Below are 25660 nucleotides of genomic sequence, written 5' to 3'. Positions count from 1 at the left end.
ATTTAGTTTTCAGCTTACTTCCTTTTTGCCACCCAACATACTTTGACTCAATTCTCCCACCACGGATGCAGAACATGCAAATTAATCACATCGTTACCTCAGCCAAACATAATTAGGGAAGTTAACTTGCTTTGAAATCCATATAATGTATCCTAAAATTAAACAAAAAAATTTTTTTTTCTTTTTTTTTTTAGTCCAGGCCTCTTTCCTTCTGTAAGTGTGGATTTTTGGAAGGTTGATGGTAATTAGCCATGAGAATAAAATTATTTTACTTTGCATTATAGAAAGTTCAGATAAAAGGACCACTTATGAGGTCTGGTACCTGCCTTGTAGATACATGCAAATATTTGATTAGCCACCATTTCTCTCCCGGGATCCCCAAAGGATTGCAGGAAATCGGTGAACTGTTCCTGCTGTACACTCTAGTCACCCATAATTTGGAATTGCCGTACAGTGTGATGATCAGAATAAACAAACAGAAAGGGTAATAAGGCGCACCAAGTAATCACTGGTGACCTCAGCAATTTTATTAACAAATTTATTTCCCTAATTGGGTAACGTATCTTCATGCTCGACTCAAGGGCATTGTAATAGGTTTCCACACTGCAGAAGAAGGAATTAATTAGAACTGTTTGCTCTTTGTTCCATATTTACACTTGTCCACCAGTCTTGTAAACATTGCACCTGGTTTCCTCGGCCCTCCAGGCTTCTCTCTCTCCCGACTCCCCCACCCCACCCCCAAAATAAATAAATAGAAAGTGGATAGTGTAATTTAACAACAGTGGCTCATCCTTTTGCGCAGTCCACCCCCACCGGAAGCTGCAGTTCATGGTTAGAGCCGCTTTGTGGCCAGATCCGGGCAGAGGCATCACTTCCAATAGGTACTTGGACGTCTAGAAAGAGACCCTCGCTCGATTTGCCAGGGCTGTGTCTGGATTGCCCTTGCCCATTCAGACCCTGGGTAGGAAGCTGGTGAGATGGGCAGATCTGTCCCACTTCTTGACCCACCTAAATGCCTCTTAGGAAGATAAGAGACAGTCATTCATGAGCTCTGTCTGCTCTTGGGGTGGGCAGCCCATGCGAGCAGAAAAACCATACACTTGTGAACTCACTCTTCTAGTCGTCTTCAAGTAGAGTTTATGCCTCACAGCTTGCCAAGACTTCAGCGTGACAACAAAAAAGCATTTTTAAATGCAAATTCTCCAGAATCTCACTGTAATGCTGGCTTCTCCCTCGTGCCGCGGCCCTCCAGTGTACTCCACGATGGTGCCGTTTCACACCGACTGTCCAGCCTCCGAAGACCGGCATTAGCAGAAGATGCCAGAGTACGGGAATTACCTCCAGAGCTGGTTTCCGTAACCGCCATTAATATACCCTGCCATGTGTGGCTTTTCAATGTGGATATAATTATGACAAAGACATCTAACAGTGTCTGGAGTACCCTGGCTACCAGTAGGTCCCTTTTGAGAATTATAGTCCAGAAAAATCTGGATAGGCCCAACAAGCCTCATTCTCCCTCTTGAATATCCTGCAGGATCTGGATGAGGTTTTCTAGGCCAAAAATATAGCCTGGATCTGGTCCATCATAAGTGGTGTGCTCGTTCCAGGAGCCTTTGTATGTTGTATGAGCAAAGTCGATCATCCGGATGTCAACTTTGGTGAGACTTCCGGAAGAGCTGCTGTGGGCCGTCTGTGGAGCCGCCTCCTGAGGATGCAGGCCCCCCAGGGTCCTTTCTGGCAGCTCCTGCCCATCATAGATGATGAGGAGAGAGCTGGAGTAGAACCGGTACGAACTCTGGCTTCTAATGACTGAGAGGAGGGCCTGGAGCTGGCGCTGTATGGGCTCCAGGAGCTCTGTCCGGAAGCGGGTTCCGTCATGCAGGAACTGATGGAGGGCTTGTCGGAAGCCCTCGATGGAGAGTTTTCTTCCATAGTACTTGTCTTTGCAGAGAAAGTGCTTCTTATCAACTTGATAAACCTGGTAATAAAAAGAGAAAGAAGACGTGAAGAATTGCCAACTCAAGAAGAAACTTGGCAACTGCTATGGTTGCAGTGTTATAAGCTAACATGATATATAAACAGATTTCCAGGAGATGCAGGGCAAGAATGGCTGAAATGAATGGAAGGATGATCTTTCATCAAGCACCTGGGGAACTTTCACATTTTAAAATGCTTTCTGTGCAAGCCCTTAATAGGAATCCAAGCTCTACATATCCTTCACCCCACAAAGGTGACCCTCCGCCCATAAGGAAAAGCTTTGGATCGCCTTTCTTATGAATTCCCAGTGTCATCCTCCAAATCATGATTTTAAACCCTGGCTCTTGGCCTTCTTCAATTCAAATATTAGCAAACACAAGCTAGAACGCTTTAGTAGGAATCTGAGATCACAGCCAGTGGCCTTGGAAAGCCAACTAGATTCAATTTTCCCCAGTGAAGTTTATAAAGTCCTTTCTCTGCAGATTCTAAGGAAATGGCTCTTGGGGTAAAGCAGGGTTGGCTGAAGATAAGATAAAAAGGCTGGATGAGGTAGGGATGGGGTTTTCAGGCAGCCAGTGCAGCTGAGGGGAGCCTGGATGGAACGGGGAGGTTCGCAGCAGCTCTGTGGGGCTGGTGGCTTCTCCTTGGCACCAGCTCCTCTCCCCCTCCCCTGTCATGTCTTGGCCACCAGAAGGGAGCAGATGGAGGAAATGCTGCTGGGGGGACAGTGGCAGCCGCTCCCGTTTCATTCAGATGGCACAGGCAGAGACAGAGGCTGTACTGAGGCCAGTGGCTGGCATGGCCATGACTTGGCTCACTTCTGTCTGGCATACCTGGGAAGGGCAGCCCATACCTGGCCAAGACAGTTTCTCAGGTCTTTCCTGCCTTCCGATTATGTGGCATGTTTGTAGAAAACCAGTGTGGGGAAAAAAAATCAGAAAGCTATCATAGACTTGCTTTGGAGGGCTGGAGATGGGCTGTTAAATTAGCCGTCATAAATACATGACAGGCGTCACTGTCTAAATAAATCAGATCATTTTCAGAAGATTGGAGGTCCGGAGAGAGATTCCATTTACACCCCAAACCATCACACTCCATTCTCTTGAGGACTGCATTCCCAGCCTTCCAGGGGACATCTGTGCAACAAATTTATAGACTCCACTCCCAGCTTCAAGGGGTGGCAGTTTCAATTAAGGAAAGCTTTAATGTGTACCGTCAAACCAGTGTCTGGTTTTGCTTTGAGGAGATAGATGCTAAGAGCGAACGAGTGGGGAAAGTTTATCTCTTCCCGTTCTGCAGCCCCTGCCACGAGCCACATCAGAGCTGCAAAAATGGGGTAGAGTCTGGGCAATAAAAAAATTAACCATTCCTTTGCCTCAGCTGAGCAGGCTACGACCTTCCCACTTCATTAACCAGAACAGATAGCAAGAAGAAGCAGAAGACGTGGCGTAGGAAGAAGGAATGGCTAATAAGAATTCAAAGAGCAGAGTGCCTTATGGCACCTGAGAAGGAGAGGGTTCAGCTGCATCCTTCAAGAGACTGAAGAAGCCATGGAGTGCACAGAGAAGCTCTTTTTCAGTTCTCTCCCCAGCCCCTGCTCACACACTGTCACCAGAGGTCTGCTCTCAACGTGGACAGGCCCCACGTGGCCACTGGGAAGTTTCAGCTGCCGGAGACCCTGAGACCGAGTTAAAAAAAAAAAAAAAAAAATGGCAGCTTTTTGGCACCATGGTCGTGAATGGGGCTCTTACAGAAATCCCAGTGTGTCCTAGAGTGGGATCTGCCTTTCCTGTGTGGGAGGGCTGTGCCCGGCTGCCTCCTGTGTGGCTGGCTCTGTGGGCAGTGGTGTCTGCTTGGAGACACCCCTGCCCTGCAGTGGACATGCCAGGACACCCAGCCCTGCGGCGGGCCCTCTGCCACCTACCTGCATGCCACAGATGCGCACGCCCAGGCAGGCCGAGGTGCTCTGCGCACACTTCCTCATGTGGCGGGCCTTCTTCTCTTCGGACGCGTCATCTCCGTGCTGCCGGGTCCCCATCTTCAGGTCCAGGATACAGGGGTGCTTGTACCGTGACACGACATTTTCCAGCAACAGAAACCCTGGTCACGCTGAGTTCAGGAAGACTCTGTGGACACGAAGACTGAGGCCCCTATGGAGGCAGTTAGCGCGCCTTGGCGGCTGCCTGGAGCCCCCTCCTCTGAGCGTCGTTCCTTCTCCCCCAGCTCCTCACAGACAAGCCCATTGCCCCCCTTGAGAATTCAAAGTATTAGCTTTGCAGGCTGCTTTAATAAGTCCATTTATTTAGGGGGACTTTATGACTATGTGAGCTTCTTTTCCTTTTCCTTTTTGCTCTGAGGTTGGAATTTAAATGCAGGCGTGAAATCCCTGGCAGGCCGTGCCCAATTTACATTTTATGGCAGAAAATCATAAGGCTAAAACCTCGAGTCACTGAATGGGCCAATACCTTTTGGGAGAAGTGGGTTGATGTTAGCTTTGGAGATGAGTTGCAGGAATATTAATTTTAGTGGAGTAATTATGCTGCAAAAGCTTCTTAGGGATTAGGGTTGCAGATGTGTCTTAGTAAATACTGTGAAACCAGTCACCCGTTTGCAGGAAGGAGCCCAGCACTGACAAAGGGGTATTTCAAGCCTAAATGTACTCACTGAGAACATGGCAGCCTGAGGATGAGCGGGGAGCACCTCCCCCAAGTCTCCCGCTTGGGCACTTCCCTGAGGGGAGCACCACACCCCCTCACCCCATCAGCTCCATAGGAAGACATCTGTGGGGAGAATTTGGAGGGCTAGAAGGGAGGCTGGGGTGTGGGGAACCCACCCAGCCCTCCGAGCCCCCTGCCACCCCCACCCAGCATGGCTGTCATCATTCCTCTCTGCCCACAGAGACCCCCAGCCCAGCCCCTCTGCCCAGGTGGCAGCGACACAGCCAGTGGCCTGGCCACGGGCACTGTGTTCAACTTAGTTCCCAGTCTGACTTGCCCCATATTCTTTGCTTTCTCTTTTGGAGAGATCAGATTTCTTCTAGGTCCTAGGTTTGAGGGCCTGTGCCTCAACGTCTCCCTCCTATCGGTCTCTCCCCGCCCACCCCTCCCCTGGCCCCATGTCTGTGTCTTCCCCTCCCGCCCCTGTGCCCCCGTCTGTCTCTGTCACCCCCCTCTGGTCCCCCGCCCTCTGACGGGGATACGGTGCCGCTGGTTCTCCGGGTACTCGGTGCACAGGCGGGTCAGGTGGGCTTGGTGGCACTGCAGGCCCCACGGGTTGAAGCTCCTCCTCTCGGCCTGGTTCCCTTTAGCATCTTCCACCAGTGAGGAGACCGGGGCGTTGAGGTGGAAGTCAGACCTCAGGAGCGACGTGGTGGGGCTGCGGGAGAGGGAGGCGCACCACAGTCAGGGCAGCCTGGCCGGAGTCCCTGGGGCGGGGCTCTCCTGGGCTGGGCTCTGACACGGACTGTCCCTGGCTGCTCTCCGCACTGCCTGCAGGGCGTCGGAGTGCCCCTCCTGCCCCATTCAGGCCCTGGGCACCAGATCAGGCCACACTGCAGCCCTGGCAGGGCGGCTCTCCGAACCCCAGAAGAACTCCTTAGAGCATGTCGCCTCCTTAGAGGGTGGGGGTGGGGGTGGTTAAATTCACTTGTAAGCGATCTGGGTTCCGCTTGCACTATCGAGGTGATGCGGTGTGGGGACAAGCGACCCTGCCTGGAATCAGAAGGCTGGGAGTTTAGGCCGTGAGCGTGCCGGGTCGTTATGTCCTTGAGACGTCAAAAGGCCCTCAGGGCTGGGAATCCTGGGTCTTCGGTCCGCCCTCTCTCCTGTCCCCTGCATCTTGGCCTCCCCATCTGTGAAATGGAGATAATGCGTACTGCTTCCTGACGCTGAGCCAAGAGGCTTAATTAGATCTGCTGTGCTCCTTGGGGAAGGGAGGTACTTTCATTGTATTAACTCCCTTTTGTTTCCCATAAATGTTTTATAAGTCCCTGGAGGGTCCTTTTCATCCGAGAAAGGTCAGCTAACATTATCAGAGGTTCTGGAGACCTCTCTGGGACCTCGGGTGCCCCGAACTGCCTGGTCTCCGAAGTCCCACGGGGGGCTGCGTTGACCTCTCTCCTCGTCCCTTCCTGGCCGCTGAGGAAAGGTGATTTTGGACTGCCATTAGCCACTTTTCCTTTGTGTCACCTCTTCTGGGTTTCTGCATTCCCCCCACCCCCACCTGGAGACATTGCACGGTCTCAGTGAAACCGGTATGTAATTAAACAAATATGCACCGAATGCCTGCTCTGTATAGGACTCTGCGTTTGTGGCAGCTTCTGACATAAATACATCGGAGTCCTCCCTCTAAAAAACTCCGTGAAGGAAAATTCATTCCTTTCTTTGGTTGCATTGGTGTTTCTAGAAGGAGCCTTCCTGTGAATATTTCACTTCCTTGGCCCTTTTGGGGAGCTGTGGACCTTGGCGCAGGTGGGAGTGGAGCTAGTCCCTGCTAGGTTTCTGTCATACTGCCATGTGGCCCTCACCTCTCCTTGAGCGAGTGAGCCAGCTGCCACTGGGCGAGGGGGTGGGCGCCACCAGTGCCGCCGGTGGTCTGCTGGAGAGTCTGCCATAGGGCCACTGCCGCCGACTCCGTGGAGACCTTGAAGGGCCCCCGGTTCTCCTTCAGCGGGGTGGCCACCAGGCTGAGATGGCCTCGGCTGTCTCTTTGGAGGTGCACCGTGATGGTGCCTGCAGAGCACACGGGGAGGGGAGGGGGGAAACCAGACAGAATTTACCTGGTGGACACGTTGTAAGGGGTGACATCCTTTCGAATGGTAGTTTAATGGCACTGATCAACCTGCCCACTCCCCCTTCCCTAACTCCTCTCTCAAGGAGGAACTATGGGGACTGTTCCAGAATGAGCCCAGGGCCACCGAGCCTGCAGACAATAGCCTTGGGCTGGTCTGCTTCATTGCATCTCTCTGCCCTTTCATGCTTTGAACAAAGCTAGCCCTGTACATTTTGTTCTCACCTTCTGGTTCCCTGGTGCACAGTGGCACCTTCCCAGTCACAGCAGAGCTGTTCCAGTGGGGCCCAACCTGGGGTCATCGGAGCTGGTCCTCCACAAAGAGGGCCCCCTGCCTCAGGGTGGCTTGAGGGAAGCGGGGGCCCATCCCATTCCTCCCTCTGCCTCCATCATCCTTCCTCTCCCTTCCCTTTCTCTCTGTCTGACCAGCTTCTTCCAGGAAGCCCGCCTCAGAGAGCCTTCCGGGGCTCGGCCTCTGTGTTTCCTTCATTTAGACCTCTCCCGCACCCCGATCTCTGGCTTTAACACGGATGCCTGCCATCTCCTTCAGTTAGACACACAGCACATGAATATTACTGACGGAACATGGTTCTGTGGTAGAAAACAGGAGACTTGTGGGATTTCTCCAGCTACAGTCACTCCTGACCATCAGTGTTTGTGATCAAGGCATGGCAGCCTGCCATGTTGCGGCTTGTGAGAGTGGAGAGCGTGAGGAAGCCCAGTGAACAAACGGGCTAATTGGCTTCTCCTCCGGGACATGGGCCAGGTCTGGCAATTAGGTCTGGCACACGTGTCACCGGCTCTGTGGTCACCCCTTTTGGATTTCTCACTCTGGCGGCACAGTGTGGGTCTCCCCCCATGGGGCTCAGCGTCTGAGCTACGTGGGTGCCCAGCCTCGATAGAGTTCTGGTGGAGATGGAGCTGTACTCTTGCTGGTGGCGCAGGCGACAGCCCCACAGATGGCTTTGCGACGACTGGCTCTCTAGAGTCCCTGGTTCCCTGTTGCTCCTGCAGCTGACGCCGTGACTGTTCTGGTGGCTCCTTCTCCCACCAAGCCACCCTCCACCTGTCTCCACCCTGCTTTGTGCCTGCCAGGTTGACCCTGTGGAGTGCACCAATGGCTTCCTCGGCCCTGGTTTCCCAGGGGTTGGGCCAACAGAGGATGTTGGCAGGAGATGGGGTGAGGTAGGAGAAAGACCGAGGTATTTACCCCACTGGCCCCCTCCCTGCTGCAGCCGTGGTCCTGTCCCTCCGTGGCCTCCCTCTCCCTGGGTCTGTGACCCCATTCCCTTCAGGCCTAGGGGTGGTCACCCAGCCTTTCAGGGGTGCTGGTCACTGCGTGCCTCATCACCCCCAGTTCCCTTAATCCTGCGAGCGCTTCTATGTACCAGCCGTCCCTCTGAAAACTCTCTTCACTTAAACCCCGTTCAGTACACCGCTCATTTCCTGCTGGGACTCTGACCGAGAGAAGGTGGGCTGCATGTGATCAGGTCCCCTCAGATATTTATTTCCTCCCCCGGCCGCTTGGTCACTTTCTCAGTGCAAGTGGTAATTTCTGCTGAACCAGCACTCAGGGCAGCTGATTTCCCTGCTTGCGTCCCCGCTCAGGCTGGTCAGTGCAGACGCTCATTTTCAGGGCTGCTCTATAATTCAGCAAGTCGCTCTTCAGGGCCATCTGTGCCTAGCTCAGCGGTCTCTCTGGGCTAGTCCTGTCATCTCAGATTCCTGGTGCCCTAATTTCGCAGCCTGAGAGTGACATTCAGTTTTTTCCAGCTCCTTAAAAAAATTCTGTGTTGCCTCAGTTCATCTCAGGCCCCTCAATCCCGGGAATGAATAATGATACTGCTGCTAATACCGTACCCGAACCTGGCATTTTGTCGTTTACGTGAACCCGCATGCCCACCAGAGGGGCTCTGCCCGTGAGAACGGCGGGCTGATGGCAGGTCAGGAAAAGAACTGCGTTGGTCATAATCACTGCCGTGTACCAGCTTCCGGGCCTTTCGTCTGTCACCATGGAGTGATGGCAGGCCTGCAAGGCCCTTGCCTGTAGTCACCAAGACTCAGGAGATGGAATGACGTGCCCAAGGTCACACAGTAAGTGGGGGAGCTCTGGGAAAGGCCACAGCAGATGTGGCTATGGAAGAAGGAACATGCTGTAACAGGGAGCCGAGGGCTTCATCGGGAGACTCTGGTGTGGTCATGCAGTGTTTACTTGTGTGGGGATGAGGCACGCTCCTGTCTGTCCTTATCACATTTGCTTTGGCCATTGTGTTCCGTGGGAGCGAACAGAGAAACCTGTTTTGGGAGGGTCATCAGTGCAAAGGGTCGAGAGTGCCAAGAAGCCCAAGGACGTGGTGTCTACCTTTCCGTTCCTATTTCCTCAGGCAGGAGGGCTGCTGTGCTTGTTCTGGGGAGGAGGGCCCACCTGGAAGCCAGCACCAGGCCCCAGAGCCCAGCCCCCCACCGTGGGGAAAGGAGAGCGCGCTGGCCTCCATGCTTGTCCTTGGGGAGCTTGGAGCCTCCTGGCTGCTGGGGAGCCCAGGACGGTGTGCCAGCCAAGGGCGAGGCCCTTTCGGGTCTTTTGTAAAGTTCAGCTCACCATCTGGCCTTTCCCGCTGTGGGACTGTGGTGACATGCTCGCCAGAAACCAGTGTCTCAGGGAGCCCCCGGCCCCACGAGGCCTCCCTGGAAGGACAAGAAATGTGACCTTCCCCTGCTTCTCTGGGCTCCAACTCTTGTCTGATCTCATCAGATTTGAGTGTCTAAATAAATGGAGGCGAGCAGGGGTGCAAAATAACCCAAAACCAATAAGATCCAAAAATCATTTCTATTTCTCATATTGTCAGAGCTACCCAGCCAGACTTCCTGTCCCTGCCCTCTCGCTCCGTCTTCCTGCACGCCTCTGGCTCTGTGTCTCCACCTATCTGTCTTCTCTCCCACATCCTTCTCCAGCGCAGCCCAGACCTTGCTCTGAAGCCCGGGATCCATAGCAGATAGCCGCCCTGCAAACGGTTTCCAGTTGCCAGCTCTTTACTGCAGCAGCCTGTCAGTGGAATCAAGACCCCCTTGGGGCTTGGATTGGTTTTTAGTCAAGAATTGTGTTGGTCCCAGCCTGGGACCAATTTGCTTTGTGTGTCCATGGGGCTAGGCCTGAAGGGACGTGGGCTCACAGCACTCTGCCGACTCTGCCTGGCCGGGAGCGGAGGGGGGGGGGGGGAGGCGCAGGGGACAGCCAGAGCTTCATCTGCCTGCTCCCCAGCCCTCCCCAGGCACCTCAACCTGCAGTCAGGCCAGCTGGGCAGACAAGAGTGCTTACAGCCACAACTGCCATGCCCAAAGCATCTCAGCAATTTCGGTTTGGCCAAGCAGTTTCCCCAGCCTCCGGGAATATTCTGTCATGTATTTATTTTTAAGCTCATGAGAGCATTTATTCACTGGCGTCTATAATATGAATCTGGCTCATCTGTTAACCAACCAGACTTAGGAATATGTCCTTGCTCACCCAAGGCTGACAGGTATACTGGGAGGCAGAGGGACGCAGCCCCAAGATGTTGCCATGCCCGAGGAGCCCAGCAAAAGGTCCGGGCGAGCTCCCGGCATGGGGAGGCTACCCTTAGGAGTGACGTCCCTGTCCGGTGCTCCCTGATGCCATCACAGTGCAGGGCGGTGAGAAGGGAGAGGGTGTGCTCCATGGCACACAGTGGCCACTATGGAAATAGCCCCTCTCTCTGGGGCCCTTCCCAGGAGGAGAAAAATGGAGACCCTGCTGTGGCAGCCTGACCTGAGGTCACTTGTTGAGTGACTCTGGGCAAGTTATATCCCCTCCTTCATTGGGCTACAGACCCCCTGAGCACCGGCATCCGAAGAGCCCATCTTGTGGGTAGCAGTGGCTGGTGGAGCGGGCCTGGGTGGCCAAGAGCCCACACCTGGGAGCCAGACCTCAGACCTTTAATCCTGGCTCTGCCTCTCACTGGCTCTGTGGCCTCAGGCAAGTCGTGTCACCACTCTGGGCCTCGGTCTCCTCACCTGTGAAATGGGGATAAGAGTAGTGCCTGCCTCGGAAAGTTGTTAACGAGGATTGAGTTGATACAGGGAAACTATTTCCAGTTGTGTTTGGCACTGAGTGAATGCTGAGGGTTAGCTGAGACCACTTTTCTTATCCGGTGAAGCAAGAAGCCTGTGCAGCCCTTGGAGGGACCGTTTCTCATCTGAACCCTGACCTCAGCTCCCTGCTCCAGGGATCTGAGAGTGTGACGGTCCTGGTTCTGGGCCTTTCTCTACCGTCTCCCTAGATGTGCACTTCCTTAAGTGGTGCCTGGCCCTTGGCACTCCGCAGACCGCCTTCTGGCTGTTGAGTGAATCCGCGTTTCTGCACCACGGAATCCTCGTGTTTGGGTGTCACCCGAGTCTGTGGGCTCTACCTCACCCTCACCCTCAGCAGGGCTGTGTGGTCTCCCCTGTGGGGTGTCCTGTGGTTCTCTGACCTAGCCCCCTCCCGACTTGTGCGGAAACACCGTCTCCTGGGTGAAGCCCCAAGGCAGAGACTGGAGCATGCTCTGTGGCCATTGGTACATGTAGCTTTGGTGCCTTGGCTTAAGTTAATCTATCAAATTAGCAGAGCCCTGAGGCAGGCGGTACCGGGGATGGACCCGACCGGGCCTGCAAGGCAGAGTAGAGTAGGGGTCTGGACAGTAGACCAGTGCCTGAGGGTGCCCGAGAAGGGTGTCGTTCTCCCCCGCCCAGAGGAATGGGCATGTGTAGACAGGACACAGGGAAGGCACTGGAATGGGGTCCTGGAGACCACACAGCCTCTTTCACTTTCCTGCTCTGCCTGTGGCTGCCTTGGCAGTCTGTCTCAGCTCCAGAGCTGTGTCCAACAAGCGTGAGATGCTGCGGGCGGGAGGCCACCCCACGCAAGACCCTGCCACCCCTTTGCTAGGTTGAGTTCAGTTGCGAAAGGACAGACATTGATTCCAGTGGGCGCTCGGACGAGCTGGGCAGTGACCCACAACTGATGGGCAACCCTGGCCTGCGGCCCCAGAGGCCCCAGGGGAGGCCTGCACAGGCTGCATAATAGCCACCCGCCCCTCTCTGGCAGTGTGTGATGCTCATGGGTCTCGTCTCAGACTCTCGGAAGGTCTTGGCAAGGCGGGACTGAAGCGGTGCTTGGGGCTCAAGGCCTTGGCCCCCCTATCAGTGAGTCTCAATCTGGGACATGCTGAATACAGATTCCTGGGCCCTGACCCCAGGGGTTCTGGTTCACAAGTGTGGAAGGGAGCCTGGGAATCTGCATGTGAACCCCTACCCCAGCCTTGGTCAATCCCAGAGCCCACTCTGAGGAACACCCATAGAGCTAGGCCCCATCCTTCCCAGTTATTTGATCATTGAAATGCAAGTGAGTTTTTGGCTGACTGATTTGGATGCTATCGTCACTTTTACTACAGATGCTTATTCGAGGGCAGAAGCTTGTAGTCACAACATTCAAAGACCTTTAAAAGAGGTCTTTTCTCTGGGCATTCATCCCATTGAGGGGCTGGCGGCTGGCAGTCATGCCCTGAGCCCTGTGAGCCACATTTACTGAAGGCCGGGTGTGGACAAAAAGCCTGCCCCCTGGATGCTGGCCCGCTGCCCAGAGTGCCCCTGCCTGCAAGCCCCCAAATGGTGGCCCTGCCCACCCAACCTTCACTCCCCAGAACCCACCCTGGACTCAGATCAGAACACACACGCTCTGTGCCCCACTCCCCCAGCTCTACCTGGAAGGCAGCCCGTGGCCCTGGCTTGGCCACTAGAAGAGGATGAGGAATTCTGGTTTCCTAACCATGTCGGGTCCAGCTCCTTCCCGCCCTGACCCAGGCCTGAGGCCCCTCCCACTCGCCTGGGTCTCCAGAGGGAGGGAAAGGAGGCCTTGGCCTGCCCTGTCTGTCTCAGCCCTGGTCACAGGACCCAGCCATGGCACTCCTGAAGTACAGAGCAGATACCCTAGCAGAGCAGCGTGGGGCCGGGGTATCATTTGATTCCATTCTCAGTTCCTCGAAGCCTAGTGGCTCGAGCTAATTTGTAGGGATGCCAAATGGCATCAGACTCCAGGCCTGGAGGCTCGAAGAGTTCAAAGAAACTAGGACAGCGAAAGCCACCGGGGCTGTGGGAGAGGGGCATGTCTCCATGTCAGCCCTCACCTGCAGCACAGTGCCCGGGGAGGGGAGGCGACGGTGGGGTGAGGTGGGGGGGGCGGCGCGCATACGAGCCCAGCCCGGTATGGTGGGCACAGAGCCGCGGCCTGCCGCCTGGACACTCACCCTTATACTGCGGAGTGAACCGCTTCATGGCCAGAGGCAGGGATTCGTAGAACCTCTGCTCCTGGAAGATGAGGGGCTTGCACACGGTGTGCTCGTCGTACTTCATCACGCTCAGGTGCCCCCCGACCTGGTGCAGGAAGGGCTCCAGCCGCACGCCCACTCTGGCATCCCCAGCATCCGTGCTGTCCTGCACGACCATGTGTCCGCGGGAGGAAGGCCTGGGGTAGAAGAGGCAGCTCCCAGACAGGAGGCGGGGCTGTCAGGAGTCCTCAGCTCTTGCTTTCTTGGCCGGTATCACCGTCATAGCACAGCTGTCCCTCTGTCTGTCGGCCTGGGAGGGGGCCCCTGGAAAGCACAGGAGGAAGGCGGAAATGGTGTGAGGGAGATGGGGTGCTGGGAGGAGCAGAAGGACCCGCAGTTCCTAGCCACGACCCACGGGTAGTTGAACAAGACTGTAAACAGGCATCAGTCACTTCTAGAATAATCTGTCAGATTAAGAAACTGGTAATGGTGGTTGCTCCGGGGAGCCAGGATGAGAGGTAGACTTCTCTAAATACCGTCCTGTGCCTTTTGAATTTAAATATGAAAACATTTTTTTTTAAAAATCAAATAATACAACCATAGGCTTCCAAAGTGCAGAGACTGTGTCTTAACTCCTCATATCCTGTTTTCTGCCTGCCTTTGGGAACATTGGTCGCAGGCCCAAGAGGAGAGCAGAGTCCCTGCTGTCGGGGTGCTCGGCCTCTTGCAGGGGCTCAGGGGTACAGGAAAACTTCACAGCTGTGCGCGTGAGTCTGCATCATGGCTCCACGACATAATTGTCATGTGACTCTGACAAGTTACCAAACCTCTCTGGGCCTCAGTTTCCCCATCTGTAAAATGAAATAGTAAGGATACTTACCTCATGCACGTAGGACAAAATTGAGATACAGCCTGTGAAAAGGTTAGCCGAGGGCCCAGAGCTAAGTACTCAATAAATGTGATTTATCATAATTATTTCTAGCGTTATTGCCGTGGTGGTCCTACCTTCCCAACAGGTCTGGGTTGGAAGGAAGGCAGTGTTTCTCACCGCTGCTTTGCACTCGAGGGAAGTGGGGACCAGACCGGGCTCTGGTGCAGGCCAGGGGCGAGGCAGGAGGAAAGGGGGGCCTCATTCTTTACGACCTGCCGCTCCCTTTTCCTCCCCAAGGGCAGGCTTGCTGGGACTCTGGGCTGCAAATACAGCCCCGGAAGACATCCTGACTTTGTCTCAGGGGAGTGCCCGAGGAGACGCTGAGGGGAGACTCTTCCGGCCACATTCGTCCTATCCCATCTGAGAGGACATTCCTACAGGGGTGCCCATCACCACCGAGTTATTAATACTCTCTCCTCCCTGACTCCTGGCCAAGGATGCCAGCAAGCTAGGCAGCACTGGGCATGATTAATGCTCTAAACGACCTCGGTCCGGACCATGGCATGGGCATGGCCAGCTGGCTCCATGCAGGGAGTGCCTGTCAATTTGTTCACGACCCCAGCTCAGAGAGACCCTCTGCCACCCACCTGGACCTCTGGCACCAGGTGGCACTGAAAGCCTCAGCCTGACCCATTTTTCCCCCCGCGCCCCCCAGCCCCCCAGGGGTCTCTCACGTTGTCTACTGTCTTTCAGGCCACAGAGTGCCCCTTTAGGAAGGGGGAGTTGTTTTGCCTGGTATGTGCATTTGCTTTGCCGGGTGCAGGACGAGGCTTCTGAGAGCTGCCTGTGTGGCTGGAGCATGAACAGGGAGGTTAGGGTTGCCGGGCCAGGCAGCAGGGGCGGGGGGAACCTGAGGCCTAATGGCAAGGGGCCGTACTGATGCAACAGCCTAGGCCTTACCTCGGGCCTGCTCTCAGACTGCACGGAGGGAGCCCCACTTGGAGCCTGTTCCACGAGCTGAGAAGTTGGTAGGAAGCATCTAGATGCAGAGGCCGATCCGAAATCGGCACAGGGATAAGTTGATACGTGACAAGATAGCACAATTGCTTGGCAAACCCAGTCCTACTTGCCAGTTCGGTGAAGGCAAGAAGGAAGGAGAAGAGAAAAACCAAGGTGGCCCAGCACCAACCAACCGGGCGTGGCCTTGCCGAGCCAGCCCAGCTGTGCGGACACATCCAGGGGGCGTCCCAGGCAAGCCCTTGTGCTGCCACGAGGGGCAGCCCGCCACTCTTCTTCCCCACGCTCTAAGAGGGGCTCTAAGGACATCGGCGTCGCCTCGCAGTGGTGGCATGGGGAGGAAATAACAGTAAGTGGTAGTAAAGCCAGGGAGCTTGCTGAGGGCCAGGCAGGCAGTGTTCTAGCTGTTGGGGTATAGATCAACCCGACCTGTGCAAGCTTCACAACTACTGACGAGGTAGTGTTATCAGCCTGTTTCACAGATGGGGAAAATGAGAGGTTAAGTAACTTGCCTGTGTGCACCCTGCCAGTAGGGAGGAAGCAGACACCTTCACCCCATTGCGCGCTCACCGGCCATGCAGCAGGGAGGCTGAGGGCTGCTGTGTACCCACTTTGAAAGTCAGGAAATTGAGCCCCAAGGAGGCTGGGACTTGGCCAAAGTCACCTGCAAGTCACTGGCTGTGCTGGGACAGGACCCAGGTTTTCTTGTGCTCCAGGCCTGGTCTCTCCCTTCCTGGACTACCCCTGGCCTGCCCTCCTCCAACCTGGGGAAGTGAGTGCATGTCCCAGTGGTGGTGGTGGTGGTGCGGGGGGGTCTGCACCTCTGCAGACAGCATCATGAGGTGTCGGGGCAGGCCGTCCTAGAGCCAGGGCTTGGTATTGACCTTCTTGGGACTTTCTGGCTGGGGATGTCAGCAAGACCCAAGAGGCACTGTCATTCCCAGATATTCTCAGGAGCCCCAGCTGAACCTTCTCAGCACAGACCGAGCCAGGAAGATCCTGGGCCTCCAAGGCACAACACTGCAAACTTAGGGTGGGTTGGTAGTGATGGGGTGTCTGCTGGGTAGTCAGCCTATACTTCTAAAAAAAAAATCTACATTTGGGGCGCCTGGCTGGCTCAGTCAGTAGAGCATGTGACTCTTGATCTTGGGGTCATGAGCTTGAGTCCCATGTTAGGCATAGAGCTTACTTTAAAATAAAGTTTAAAAAAAAAATCTAGACTCAACAGGTGGGGAAGCTGAGGCTCTTCCTCTCAAGGGTCACCTTAGGGTATAGAAGAGGTGCTCTCTGAGGGTCGTCCTGCTCCGGAGCTTGTATGGTCTGTGGTTCTGACACAGGTTGGCGGGAAGGGGCAGAGGGAGGATGGAGGGCAGTGGCATCAGCCCCTGAGCTAAGCAGGTGGGCTCTGCTTCTGCTCAGGGAGGCACTCTGTGGCTTCCCCTTGGCTTCCCCTGAAGCTGACCGTCCATGCCCAAGGAAGCTTGAGGTTGTCTCTCTGTCACTGTTTACAGCCTCCTGCTCTATGGGAATGAGCTAGGGAAGACCTCCATTCTTCCCAGTCCTCCCTCAGAAGTCTCAAATAAATAATTCAAGCTGACAGATCTTTCTCAACCCAGACCTTCCTTTTGCCACACACAGGTACATCTGTCATTGGCGTGGGCCTTGGCCTTTGATCAATGCCCTGTTTCCTCAGAGCCCTGGGCAGGGAGTCAGGAGCCCAGCTCTGTTCTAGGTATTCCCACTAGCTTGCGGAGGCCCCTGGGATGAACTCGTAATGTTCTTCTGAGTCTTGGTTTCCCACCCACTGCCATAGCCTTGTCACGATGCTCAGATGACAGAATGCACAGCATTCCTTTGTGGAGTCCTCTTCCCAAGCGTCTCCACCACCCGAGGCTTGTCACTGCGTGGGTTATTCTCAGGACTGACTCAGCTCCAGTGCTGGGAAGGCAGGTGAGGCGCCTGCCTGAGACAGGACCTTACGCCCCCTCTGACACACTTGCTAAGTACACTGGCTCCCTTTAGTGCGTCAGAGGGAGACAAATGTCCTCTCTCCAGCCCACACTTCCTTCTGTGGCCCCACAGCTGCCCCGTCGCCCAGCACCCTGCCCTAGTGTTCCGTGGGGAGGGAGAAGAAGGAGGTGGGGGGGGAGGCAAGAGAGTGAGATGCCCCCAGCCAGAAGAGCCGGCCTGGAAGCCCCCTTCCTCAGGAGTCGCGGACAAATGACCCCAATCCCCATGTCCTCCTACCCTGTCACTGGCTTGTATCCTGAATGAAATAACTCTGGGCTCACTCCGGGAGAGTCAGGAAATCTCTGATGGGCCCTACTACGCAGCTGGTTGTTAAATGAGGCGCCGTGGGGCCCTCTTTGTCCGTGTAGCCCCGTGGGGCCCGAGTGACAGCCAGCCTGCCACTGGTCTGAAAGGAGGGTCATGGACAGCGGGGCCTGCAATTGTATTTGGCTTCCAGAGTGGAGACAGATGGCAATACCAGTGATGCCAGACACAGGGACCGAGGCCACCATCAGGCTGAGGTGGGTGAGGGCCTTGTGGCTCATCACTAGCACTTGGCATTTTTTATTTACCGAGAGAGTGTGTTTATATAATCCCTCCCCACGTGCTGAACCCCAGTTCATTGGAAATTACGAAGATACGCCCCTGTTCAAGCTTGTCACTCCCATTTTAGGGATGGCAGGTGAGACCACAAATCAGACTTGTACCAGCTCAAACTTAGACTAAATTAGTCATGAACTGTGTCTTACGAAAGCCTGTCAGCTCCTTATATCTGGAAACAAGCTGGCTGACTGTGGTCATTGTCAGTGCTGTTCGCAAATAGTCTGGTTTTTCCTGGGGGAATGTGGTATGATTGCACTTCCCTTGCCCTTTGAAGGTAAGTGAAGCCACATGATTTGCTTCCACCAACATAATGTGGATGGGAGTGACCTGTGTCACTTCTGGTGGGAGCTTTAAGGGCAAGCCATTGCCCACGTCCTCTCTCCCAGGCCCATCTTGGAAGCACACTCCCTGAGCAACTGTACATGTTGGATATGTGGCCCGACAGAGAAATACATCTCTGCTCTAGGAGGCCCCTGCGATTTGGGGGTGGTTTGCTATGTAGCATGGCCTCGTACATCCTGACCAATGCGCCAGCTCACAGCCAGATCCCCAGCACGGAGCCCAGAAGTTGAAAGGGACCTCCCTGGAACCAGGCACTCAAACACTTCATGCACAGATACATTCTATGTAACAGGAACCACTCCCACGAATCTCCTGTGGATCACTGGCTGTGTAATCACCATCTCCGTTTCTGAAGCAAATCACTCTCAGATGGAAAAACTGAGGGTCTGAGATGTTGAAGACCGTTCACATAGTTAGGAGCTGGTGAACCCTCTAGCTGGGGTTCGGCCACAGCGAGCCTGTCTACCCTAAAGGCCTCAGGGCCAGGGTCCTGTCCGAGGCCCTCTCCACTCTGTGTGCCTCCATGGCCTGCATCAGAAACGGGAACCTTCCAGGAGCTCGCACCCAGCTGGGCAGCATGCTGCTGGTGGACAGGGTCCAAAGGGGCACTCAGCAGCATGGATTCGCAGGGCCAAGGGTGAAGGGCTCCCACCCGCGGGCCCCTGTAGACCTTCCTGAAGCCACACCACCACAGCATCATCTTCAGACCAGAACAGTAGTACCCTCAGAGCACGATAACCTCTCAAGCGTATATGAACACTTCTGTGATTACTAAAATACAAATTCGTTTAAAGGCATTATTGAGTTCCTAGTAGTTTTTATCATCATCCATTTTCTCAATCAGCAGATACTAAAAGTATAATGAGTATCGCAGGGGGGACTCATAGGGAACAAATTATGTTGAAATTGGGTCCTAGTTGAAAAGGTTAGGAGAGGTACTGCTGTCTCCTAAGGCGGGTGTGGTGTCACGAGTCCTGGATGGAGTCTGAGGGGGGAGAGATACCAGCTGGGCCTGGGTCTGGGGGAGGCTGAGGAGGGCCTGTCTCAGGGCTGGGGCACGGGGAGCAATAGGAAAGTGGCCAGCACCGGCCAGGAGACCCCAGGGAGGGCTGTGAGTGGCGGTAAGCCTGGCCTGCTTCCCTCGCTGGTCTACGGGGGGCCCTGGGCACACAGACCGGGGGTGCCTGTCTGGCTCCTGCTCAGGCCAGGGACGAGGGGGTTGCCTGAGAGGGTGAGGTGTGGAAGCCTTCAGGATCGCATCCCAGTAAATCCGATAGGGCGGGGGGAGGGGATAATTAAGAAGGAGCTTGTATTAAAGGAAACCCGCAGTATAGGATGTGTCGGCTGCAGAGGCAAAAGCAGCGTGGTTTATGGCCTGCCCTCTCGCCTCTGAAGCTCTACCGTACATTTCGCAGGCCTGCTGGAGCCAGGGGTTTGGTACAAGTACCATTCAATGTCTTTGTGATGCCCGAGGGAGCCTTTTTTAATCTATTAGAGAGGAGAGGACCCGAAAACCATTTAAAACTGCTTAGGTCATAATGGGCAGGAGGATTTTGGAGTTTCTCATGTGGCAGAGGATTGTGCATCATCTGGGGCCATCCAGGCTGGGAAAGCACAAGATTATTTTCTGGGGGGAAAAAGCCATGTTTTAAAATCCATTGTAAAAATGACTCAAGGGCCACAAGATCGTGTGCCCTCCGTCTGCGTGCCCCACCCCCCGCCCAGGGGGTTCAATACCGAACACTGCGGGACTTCACCCTCACCTTCTCGGCCGTGGCTGAAATATGTGGCTTTGCTGAGCATCTCTTCCCCAGGGAAGGCTTGATACCCAGAACCACAGAGCAATGCTTCATATTCCTCTGTCACACAAACTTTATTTCGGGGCTGATTTTATCCTTTTAGAGACTTTTTCCTCTCTCCTTTTAACATTTAAAATCTCCCAATGTTCCTCCAGTTTGAGGATCAAATGCGATTTTAATACAGCGATCATTAGTTTAGAAGCCCTTCAGCCACTGACAAATGTCCTCAGCAGAAGAAGCAATGTTCTGAGCTTGCTGTCGGGGTAGGAGACACGTGGGGCAAAGATGACTGCAGATCCCAGTGCCTCTGGAAAGGCTGCTCTGGGGGGAGGCAGAAGCTGGAGGCTTCTCCCTCCCTGACCCCTACCGTCTCTTGACCTTGTGACAGCACCGCAGGTCGTCCGGTACCTTGGGCATGGCTAGTAATGGCTCCAGCAGCACCCCCCAACTCCCTCAGGACCTCACGCCCTTGAAGCTGTGTCCAGGACCTTGGATACCGTTAACCACCCAGATGTGCACGTTTCTCAACCTCTGACACTCTTCCCCACACCTCTCCACCTTTTTCTAAGTACTGTGATCAGCAATCACCTGCCTTACGTAAGAGGCCTTTGAGCCAGAGACAAAAGGGTTTGGCGGTGGTTAGCATGGCAACTTTGTGGCTGCAGGAAGAAACGGCCTTTTAAGGTCAAAATGCAGTCATGGGTGGAGCAAACGTGTGAGCGTGCAGATGAGTGTGCGAGTGCGTGTGTGTGAGCGTGGTCGTGGTCCTTCAGACCAACTCCCATGAGGCGGCCTGTTCAGGGAGAAGGCGAGCGGGCCTTTGCCCAGAAGGGGGCAGCAGCAACCATGCGAGAGCCGCCCTGAGCCCGAGTCCCTGGCCCAAACCCCACAGCCAGCCAGCCCTGGCCCCCACCAGGGAACACATCCCGGACCTGGCTTTGCCACGCCTGCCCTCAGAGAGCCCAGAATGGTGGCTTGGGGGCCCCTACCTTTCCCAGGGCAGTTTTTCAAGAGCTTAGAAGTTTCTATCAAGGTCGATGTCCCTCCACATTCCCTTCTCCTCTCACCACCCCCTACTTTTTCAAAGGGGTGCCTGGCTGGGGGGAGCTTCCTGCCCATGGTGAGGCATGTTCTGAGGAGTGTGGTGCCTGGCTCCATACAGAGGATGAGGGACCCCAAAGCCAGGGACAGGGCTTGCCCAAGAGGGGACAGGGCGTACGAGCTGGAGGGCACATCTGAGCTGAGGGGAACCTGGTCCTCGGCAACCCGACTCACCCGCTCCCCCCCCCCCACCGCTGGGGGCAGCGGGACCCCACAGTCCCAGCCCTGCTGGATGAGGAAGAGTAACGGCTCTCGATGAGCCCCTGCATCCCCCATTCCTGGACTCCTCCCGGCCTCTCACCTCACTTCCCAGAACAACCCAATGCTTGTAAAGTTGATTGCTGATTGCTGTTCCCTGCGGCTGCTGGTGAACAAGATAGCAACCATGCGGAAAGGATTTATTTAGGTTCCCTGCTCAGAGCAGATGCACGCAGGGGGAGCCACAGGATGGCTCAGCCTGGCCTGCCACCCCCAGGATGCCCTGGGATAGAGCACACTGGGAGGGTCTCAGGGGCCACAGGCCTTTTGCAGTGAAGGAGCTTCTCAGATCCCTGATAAGGAGCTGGCTCTGGGGGAACACAGCACAGGAGGGACTGGGAGACCTGGTTCTGCCCCAGATTCCCTGTCCGTTTCTCTCCGGGCCTCAGTTTCTCTTTCTGTACTGAGAGCTGTCTGATTCAGCCCTACTCTCCCTCTCCTGTGGGACAACTGGGCCTTTAAGTCAGCAAGTCAATGTGGTGGTGGGTTGGGGGGGGAGGTGGGGAGAGGTGGCTGGAAGAGACACTTTCAGATTGAAGGGACTTAAAAGACATACCCATATACCTTGATTGGATCCTGGTCTAAACAGCAATAAAGAACATCTAGGGGGCTTTGGGGGAAATTTTAATATGAACTCCATGTGGCCATTGTTGGGGAGTTGTTAGTTTTGTTAGTGGGATAATGGCATCGGGGTTATGTAAGAACCTCCTGAGGTACTTTGGGGGGAATGCTGTGATGTCCAAAACTTACCTTAAACACTTTAGCCTTAGAGCAGTGAAGCAAGTATGGCGAAGGTCAGACAACCGTGTAAATCCCAGGGGAGGGTATGCAAGAGTTCATGATATCATCCCCTCTACTTTTTCCTGTAGGCTTCAAGTTTTTCATAGTAAAAAAGGTTCAGATATAAACTGGTAGCTTTTAAAACCTGTGGCAGCCTGGGCCCTGCCCCACGGGATCTGAATCTCTGGAGAAGGAAGCTGGCATGGGGGGTTTTAGATCCCCAGAGGTCCCGAGGACCATGCCAGGCTCAGACAGGTTTGGCTCTCAGGTTTACTGAGGGTCAAGAAGAGCCCATGGGGAGGGGGCCCCCAAAACTCTGCCTCTGCCCAGGGCAAGGGGCCCTTGGTAGTGCCTATGGTCTGCCAGCACTCCATGGGGGCGCCCTGTACCCAGGCCACGGGCTGATGCCCGCAGGCACTGACACCATCCCGGCCTGGCCCACCACCCCGCTCCCCCCAAGGAAGGGTCAGGCTGCTGGGACAGGACACGCCGTTCCTGGAGCCCAGGGCTTGCCGTCCATGTCTCCTGGGGCAGTTGCCTCTGTGAAGGGTTAAACAGTGGGAACCACTGGCTCCAACCCCTGCACCTGCCGCACAGCTTCCTCTGCCGTCCCTGCTCCCCCAAAACCCACCCTGCCTCCATGCAGGAGCTGAGGTTAGAGACTCCCAGACATCCTAGGAAGGGTTGGAGTTGCTCTAGGGGCAGGGGGCAAGAGATGGGAGACGCGCGAATGACAGAATTTCTATGTCCCTGAGCCGACCCCCAGCACCCCATACACACAGGTGCCCACAGATGTACAGATACACACCCAGACAGACTGGCCCTTCCTCAGGTGGACCCCTTGTTGGGGGTGGGGGTCGTCCCGTCCTGGATGGACCCTCCGGGCCCTGTCTCCCGAGGTGGCACTCACCAGGGCCTCCTTCCTGGAGGGACAGCAGGGAGCGTGTGGAAGTGGAGGTCCAGGGGAACGTAGACTCCTCTTTCAGTGCCTGCCGACTGAGGGCCCTTCCCGGTGTCCCAGCCCCGAGGACTCACTGTCCACGACAGCGCTGACAGCGCCCGTGGAGAGGTCTGCCCGGCGGGTCTGGGGAACGGAGGTCACCTGACCCTCGGGCAGGGCTGGCAGGGGCTGGCGCGTCCAGCTGTCAGCTGGTGTATGGCTGCTCTGAGCAGGGCCTGAAGGCCTAGAAGGGAGGGGGAGTGAAGGGGAGGCAGAGGAGGGGAGGCCTGAGGCGGAGAAGCGGTCTGCTCCGCTGCCCAGAGGGATGTCAGCCCCTGGTGGGTTTTTGATGCCTTGAGGTAAGGCTAGGCTAGGGGGTCTTGCTCTCCCTTCCCCCACCCTGTTCCCCCACAACTTTACTGTCGGTTTGCCCCAAGCCGTGGCCGCCCAGAGAGAGAGAAAGTCACGCAGGAAGCCAGTCAGCGCTCAATCAGCTTGAAGACAGTCAAGTCGTTTTTGAGGCCCTTGTGTGTTCCGGACTTGCTTCTTGCTCAGCAGGGCTGACCCAGGAACCTGCCAGACCAGTGGCTGTCGTCAGGGAATTACAGTGGGGGTGGAGGAAGGGGGTGTTCAGCAAGTGGAAGGGCAATCCCAGTGTATTTGGTGGGCAAACATGGAGCTTAAGGGGGACCCCTTGCCCAACCTGGGGGGAGCAGGGAAGGCATCCTGGAGGAAGCAGCCATCAGAGAACTGAAGGACAAACAGGGTCATCCAGGTTAGGGTGGGGAGAGGGAGGTGGGAAGAGCATTCTAGCTAAGGGAAGAGCGCGTGCAAGGGCCCAGAGGCAGCAGGGAAGCAGGTGGTCAGGGAGGTAGAGGCACTCAGAGCCCCGAGCATGCAGGAGGTGGGCAGTGATGACAGACAAGGCTGGGGTAGGGGAGGCAGTCCTCACAGGTCTCCAACCTTGGCTTCTCAGAAGAAACTGAAGGGCCTTATATCAGGAAGGGCCAGGCCCAGGTTGGCATTTTGTCTCCTCTGCTTTGAGGAGAGTGGATTGGGGAGGAGTGGATCAAAGATGGGCAGGCGGGTTAGGAAGCTGCTGGGCGCTGTCCTCCAGGTGAGCCCAGCCTGGTGGGGAGAAGAGGCAGTGGGGTGGAAGGGAGTGGGTGAGTTCCTGAGATGTTGAGGAGACAGGCTCGACAAGGTCTGGTGACATGTAGAGGGGGGAGAGATGGGGTGTGGGCAAAGGACAGAGGCTTGTCAAGGGACAGGCTTCGGGTCTCAGCGACTCTGGACCAAGTATTAGGTCTGAAGTCTGCCTTTCAGGCAACTCAAGCTACTCCAGACTTCTGGCTATAGTTCCCTTAGGCCCTGAGTGCCCCGCTAGCCCGGCGCCCCAGCCTGTCACTTCCCGGGCTTCTCTGAGTGTGGGCACTTGTCCCCTGGGGCTCAGCAGCAGCCATGGGCCTCAGCCTCCTGTCTGGCCACAGGCTCTGCCCAGGCCCTTTGGTCTGGTCCAGCCTCTCTCTGACTCTGGGCCACCTCCCCCAGGTCCTTGCCTCCCTCAGGGTGTCCTCACCTGTCTCCTAGGTCTAACAGGGCTCCCCCAGATTTACTGCTGCAGCACTGAGCCATGGTGGCTTTTCCATCCCCTCCACCCCCGTTTCCACGAGTCCATGGAGAACTTTATTCCACACCGACAGCCTGTCCGTCCTCACTGCTCACACACACACACAGCAGATGAGCCCCAGGCTTTGATAGGGGCCAAAATGGGAGGTGAGACAGGACTAGAACGCAGGTCTCCTGGCCCTTGGCCTAGGGGTCCCGCTGTCGCTGTCTGCGCAGTGTGCTCTGAGCCCACGCTGGGGCCTGGCGTATCACCAGCTGCCGGACAGAAGTGTTAGGGGCAGACAACAGTGTCCCGGGGAGGCCACGGCAGGCTTGGGGGCTGCCGGCAGCTGCCCTTCCCGTGGCCAGCCTCCTTTCCGGTCCCCACCCTGAGTCCTCCCCACACCCAGACAGGGCAGAGCCCTGCAGGCATGCCAGGGATTCCTGGGCACCCTGAGGCTGGGTTTAATGGGCTGAGGATGCCATGCCCCTGCTTGCTCCCCAGGGCAGCGGATCACATTTCACTGGGGCAGGCAGATGGTCAGGCTGCTCTGCGAGCCTCCTGCGTACTTGGTCTCACACTGCCCGGCTATGTGCTGGGCTCCAGTTACCTGGCTCTGGAAGAGAGGGTGTGACCTCCTTTGCCCCCAGCCCTCCCCCACCTCCCCATCCCCACCTGCTGGACTCCAAGCCCCGTTCTGGGAAGCCTTGCATCAACACAGGGCTGAGCCCCAGGCCTTTAAGGGTGGAGGAGAAGGGACCTCCCACCTAAGCCATTTGGCCAGTGAGTGGCTGAACCCAGGGCCTCAGGAGGGTGGGACCACATTCCAGTACTTGCTTTCTGGTTTTGTTTTGTTGTTGTTGTAAAGAGGAAAGTTCCATACTGACTTCCCTTGCATCCATTTATTGAACATCATTTTTGAGCCCCTACTATGTGATCTGAGACACATGGCAGTAAACAAAATGCGTAGGGCTCTGTGGTCACAGAGCCAGTGATCTGGTGCTTTCCATGATGCAATCAAATGAGCCACTTTATTTGTTTCCCTACTATGGCCAAGTTCTTTTCATGGTTATTTTTCCAAAGCTCAGCTTTACCTGCAAGATACCTGAAGCTAAGCCTCCTTCTACAGCCATGTCTGGGACCACCTCTGCCCCACGACAACTCCCTGCCCATGCTCTGGGCCTGATCCTGCCTCTCCTCCAGGAAATCAGCCCTGACCCATGAGGCTTGTCTGTGGACACACAATTT

General features: G+C 55.5%; 1 protein-coding gene across 1 annotated transcript; it reads right to left on the bottom strand.

Annotated features, from left to right (window-relative positions):
• Nucleotides 1–516: 516 nt before the first annotated feature.
• On the bottom strand, nucleotides 517–22911 carry IP6K3 (inositol hexakisphosphate kinase 3). Its single transcript, XM_025862531.2, has 6 exons — nucleotides 22774–22911; nucleotides 13062–13406; nucleotides 6503–6707; nucleotides 5177–5352; nucleotides 3902–4077; nucleotides 517–1978 (listed from the first exon to the last, which is right to left on the bottom strand). The coding sequence occupies exons 2-6, from the start codon at nucleotides 13258–13260 to the stop codon at nucleotides 1508–1510; spliced, it is 1227 nt and encodes a 408-aa protein (XP_025718316.1). The 5' UTR covers nucleotides 13261–13406; nucleotides 22774–22911; the 3' UTR covers nucleotides 517–1507.
• Nucleotides 22912–25660: the final 2749 nt, after the last annotated feature.

This window comes from Callorhinus ursinus, unplaced genomic scaffold (genome assembly GCF_003265705.2).
Source record: "Callorhinus ursinus isolate GAN/ISIS: 27379988/994484 unplaced genomic scaffold, GSC_fseal_2.0 scaffold59, whole genome shotgun sequence".
Classification (NCBI taxonomy): Eukaryota; Metazoa; Chordata; class Mammalia; order Carnivora; family Otariidae; genus Callorhinus; species Callorhinus ursinus.
This window is presented reverse-complemented; position numbering and strand designations above follow the sequence as displayed.

Bases quoted from the DNA above. Each gene is read 5' to 3' on its own strand.
- IP6K3 (XM_025862531.2), bottom strand. From the start codon at position 13,260: ATGGTCGTGCAGGACAGCACGGATGCTGGGGATGCCAGAGTGGGCGTG. The intron at 6,708-13,061 runs GTGAGTGTCCAG...TGTGCTCTGCAG, and splicing joins GTTCACTCCGCAGTATAAGG to GCACCATCACGGTGCACCTC. The intron at 5,353-6,502 runs GTGAGGGCCACA...CCTCTCCCGCAG, and splicing joins GCTCACTCGCTCAAGGAGAG to CCCCACCACGTCGCTCCTGA.